At 30.5% G+C, this 5,010-nt stretch overlaps 1 protein-coding gene across 1 annotated transcript; it reads right to left on the reverse strand.

Moving 5' to 3' along the window:
* Positions 1-2,499: 2,499 nt before the first annotated feature.
* On the reverse strand, positions 2,500-3,108 carry LOC115980383. The gene has a single exon (XM_031102636.1). The coding sequence runs from the start codon at positions 3,106-3,108 to the stop codon at positions 2,500-2,502; it is 609 nt and encodes a 202-aa protein (XP_030958496.1).
* Positions 3,109-5,010: the final 1,902 nt, after the last annotated feature.

Consider the following 5,010-nt stretch of genomic DNA (forward strand, 5'->3'; position numbering starts at 1 on the left):
CTCCTTGTGTTTTTTTTTTTTTTTTGCTGAATACACTCCTTGTGTTTTGTTTATCTTCTTCATCTCTGTTTGACAAGATTGTAGAGATATCTTCCCTAGCCCATGTTTTTAAATGGTTCTGGAAGATGTCTCCATAGACCAAGATTGATGTATAATACACCATCTTGGGCTGGATTTGAGATTGAGAAAATGCCAAACAGCAAGTCTGTCTTTAGGCTAACTTGGGCCTAGCCTGGTTTTCGGGTTTCATCTCTAACTTGGGCCGAGCGTGGTTTCAAATCCAGTAGCTGTATTTGTCTCTAATTTTTTTTCCCATGTAATACCATCATACCAACACACACAAGATCCAATAATCACGATTCAATATAATTTTTCTCATGTCAAGGGCAGTATATAAGAAAAGGAAAAATATCTAGGGAGCAACTATATATTTTTAAATTAACATAATTATTATTTTTTTAAAATAGCATAAATCATTCCATAAACTCTAGAACAGACTTTCTTATTTCCCTTTTTTTTTTCCTTACAGTACATGGAGGCAATGACATAATAGATAATATTTAGTCGGAACATGAAATATGTTATGACAAGAAATCTAGAGTTATGGTTACGTAGTGGATATTAGTTAAAATAATTGATAAAATATCTTGTTGTCGAATAATAATCTTGGAATAAAATCCCGTCAATGCTAAGAGAGAGATTATGTATATTATTCTGGTGAGAATTTAATTTCTTAGGTAAAAAAAAAAAGAAAAAGAAAGAAAGAAATTAAAAAAGCCTTACAGATCTTATTCTGGCAAGAATTCAATTTCTTAAGATTCATTTTTATTGAAAATAACTCACACCAGGGAAACAATAAAAGTTACCAATTAATGCTTCTTTAAAAAAAAGTACCCAAAAAAAAAAAAAAAGGTTCCCAATGCACGTTTTCGCCAAAAAAAATAAATGCTTTCTCAATGCATACGGTGGCAAATGGCAAGATTAAAATTTAAATGCTTTCAATTTATTTATTTATTTTTTAGAAGATGCTTTCAATTTATTTTGGAAAGGAATCCAATATAGGATAGATAATCCTAATTTGGAAATATACTTGTTAACATGGTTGGGACCATTTCATTTACATTAAATAGTATATTTTATATGAAGACAATATAAATGCGCACTTCACATTTATGTTAAGAAATCCAATTTGTGATTATCTATTAATTATTTGCTTGCCAGTTGCCAACATTTTCACAAGGCATGTTGTTGTGGTATATACATTTATAGATGTAGATCAGAGTAATTATTCATAAGCAATTTTGATTATAAATAGACCCACTTCAACCTTTTCTTTCATTAGAAACTTTTTTATTGATGTAGCCCCATGAGATTGTGTATTAGATAATATTGATCTATCGGATCAGTGATTTACCAGATTTGAACATTATGTTTGGGGGAAAATTATTAGATAATCCGGGAATACACAATAATTTACTTTGGATAATGCATGAATATAACCCGGTTCATGCATCTTCAATCAGGTAATTAATAAATTTATCTTGATTTCTCCTTCTTTATGACAGTAAATATTAAGCTGTGTCTTTCTTACTCTTTATGTTTGAATTTTCGATTGCAGATTGTGTGTAAAACTTTTAGTACTAACTAGCAAAAAAAAAAAAAAACTAGCAGTGACTCGCAAGATGGGCGGAATTAAGATCTTTATTTTGAACAATACTTTGGTTTGTCTAGGATTGAGCCCAACCTAATATAATCTGTTGTGAACAAACCCAGGTTTAATCAAATCATTGACATTTATAGTGAAAGTGTTGAATTAATATATCTAATTATTATTGACTTATTTTGTTCAAAAAATAAGTTGGATCAGGATAAAAGTATTTTTACATCTAGAAGAAATGAAGTTTAAAAATCTGTACATAAGTTAAATAAGGAAAAAAAAAAAAAAAAAAAAACTGAACAAAACAAAACAAGCACAAATGTATTCTGTTAACATTTTGAAATAAATTAAGAGAAATTAACGAATCGTGTTTGCTTTTTATTAATTTTGGCAATAAGATTTCGATCTATACACTCTTTGGTCAAAAGAAATAGGGTTATTAAAATGTTGGTGAAATCTATGCCAAAAGAAAAAAGAAAATCTTGTATATTAAAATTTAGAAGGATATCTTCATTTTTAAATCATGCAATAATATTAATATGTTTCATAGTGTGGTCCATGTGGACAAGTTCTACTATAATATATATATATATATATATATTTATATATAGAATTATATTTAAGACTTATGCATGGAGCAAATAGAAGATAGATGCTATACATATAAAAGCAAAATGGAATATCCCTTATGCTTTCAATTTTCATTTCTCTAAACAAAGTTAGAACCTAAGAACCACCTCCAGTCCCATGCAAGGACTAATCAATAACCTCATAAATCACGCATATCTTAAATAATAAAAAATCATATAAATCCCATAAAATAAGTGTACCACAGAAAACTTTTAAAGATATACAATCCTTACAACATAACGCTGGAGCAAACTTAAGAGATTGTTTGCAATAAGATAAGAAGCATAAGCATCATGAATGGCATACTTGACCTGTTCATGTGAAAAAACCCTAGCACCCCAATCTGAGAAAGTAACACTTTTTGGCTCCTCATAGTACACCCCAACTTCACTAGCTAACTCAACTAAACCACACCCATCAAGGTTAGGCTTCTTAAGCACCCTAGCAGCCAAATGACCCAGTTCCACACCAGTCTTACAACCGAACATCTGGGGCCATTGTAGTATTTTCTTGACCTTATCCTTCACTCCAACGCCAACGAAACACACATTTGAATCACTCAAAAATTTCTTGATGGATTCAGGAAATGAATCCAAGTAGTATAATTGAACTATAAGACAGCGAGTCCCAATACAAAGGATCAATAACATTGCACCATTGCAATTGGGTTTGCACTTGATATCAAATGCCACAATAGGTGCAACCAAAGGCTTTTCAAAGGAAGACCTTAGCTCATCAATATGAGCATCTACTAGAGCAGCACGGTCCACTACACTTGCCTTTACATAAACTCCTTGTATTTCTATTTCATACAGGCACATTTTGGATAGGAGAGAAATGGGAATCATAGTGTTTTTTAGCTTCTAACCTTCACCCTAGCTAGGCATGATGAGGAAGCACTAGCTGTATTGTACGTGTTAGTTTATAGAAGTGAGAGTTTGGTGGTTTGGTGGCAACTGAACTTCAATTACTTTCTGCTCATTTAAGTTGTCTTATTAGTTTAATAAAGACAGTAAAATGTCTTATTATATAGTTGGTAAAATTTCTTGATGTTACACCTGAATCTCAGAGTTCTCTCATTTTTATTGAAACAGATAATGAAGAGCTTCCAAATTTTAAAAACAATGAATATTGAGTTACTTGGTAAAGTCTTTTAACATCACACATGAATCTTTCAATCAAATAATACTTTTGAAACGTAAATTCATAAAATGTCTTACTAGTTGGTAAAGTTTTTTGACGTTGCACTTGAACCTTAAAATTCTACTTTATACTAAAACGACTTGTTAAATTACTTTTCTCTTGGCGTTATACATAAATCGATTTCCTTCAATGCAATGATATATTCTCAAATATATTGAGAAATTAGGAAATGAACATTGAGGTGCTTCCCAATATAAGAGTCTAATGAGACTTCACGGATTAGATAAAGAACACAATAATGGCTTGTTAAGAAATTCATTGGAACTGGTTCAATTGACAAACAGACCAAATGCATGCACAAATTTCTACTCTGATTGTTTAATGAACAAACTTCACTTCTTGGTATCCCTTTCTATAAGCAACTCAGATGGTAAATTGTATGAGTATCATAACTTATCAAGAAAGCTGAAGTTCACATTTTACCTTCAAATATTTTACATAAAGCTGATACTCATGAGGTATTGCAACACTGAATATCAAAACTCAACATTTTATTTCCATCATATCCAACTGAAGGTACATGAGCTTTGATAGAAAAACTATGCCAAAGTATCAAAGTAAATTTAAATAGTTAATTCCCAAGATTGATAAACGCTACCTCTAAAATGTTCATTTAATAAATAAAAAAATCCTCAGCATCATGCAGCTAGCAAAGGCATAAATTAATATACCAATATATTTAAAGGAGAAGATTAAAAAAAAGAAAAGAAAAGAAAAGAAAAGAAGTGACTTACATATGTTGTTGAAGATAGTAAAGAGACCCAAAATCATAAACACCAAAATAGCCCACACCGATTGAATGATAGAACCCCTCTCATAAAAAGATCTTAAACTGTAATACCCAGGAAAAAAAGAGAGAGAGAGAGAGAGAGAGAGAGAGAGAGAGAGAGAGAGAGAGAGAGAGAGAGTGAGTTTAAAGGTGAGGTATTTAAGTAAATCTTTTTGTGGGATCAATTTTATAATTAATATTATTAAGGGAGTTTTTAGAAAATTAGGTTAAAACTTTAGCTATATGTAAACTAATTAAATCCGCATATAACTATATATAGATATTTTTGAAGGAGGAATTTTTGGTATATATATTCATGTAGAAAAGGATTGACTGTAAGAGCTTAAGAAATCTCATCCTTCGTCAAATCTAAATTTTATATGAAATTAGAATATTTTTAGGTGGGTATTTTTGGCCAATAGTGAGACTATCTAAATATCCAATGAGTTTTATATTGTAAACAAAGAATGATTTAGATTAGATTTTCTGTAATTAGACGCTAAGTACCTGTTATTGTCTTGGTAATTTAATATTTTTTCTATGCCCATTGTTGCGTGTAAGTGTAGATAGAATTGCAAATTGTTAGGCATGGTAGGTCCGATTTTTGCACAAGCTTCTCTTTAAGAAGTTGTACCGAAGTGTTGTATTGGAGTATGAAAAGTCTACAAGTGTAGGCTTGAAGTCTAACAAGCAATCAAATGTAACAAAAACAAACCAAAAAAAAAAAAGAAAAAAAAAAAAAAGAAGGGAA

This window comes from Quercus lobata, chromosome 3 (genome assembly GCF_001633185.2).
Source record: "Quercus lobata isolate SW786 chromosome 3, ValleyOak3.0 Primary Assembly, whole genome shotgun sequence".
Lineage (NCBI taxonomy): Eukaryota > Viridiplantae > Streptophyta > Magnoliopsida > Fagales > Fagaceae > Quercus > Quercus lobata.

What these genes read in the sequence shown, in the direction of transcription:
- LOC115980383 (XM_031102636.1), bottom strand. Translation starts at nt 3,108, where the DNA reads ATGTGCCTGTATGAAATAGAAATACAAGGAGTTTATGTAAAGGCAAGT.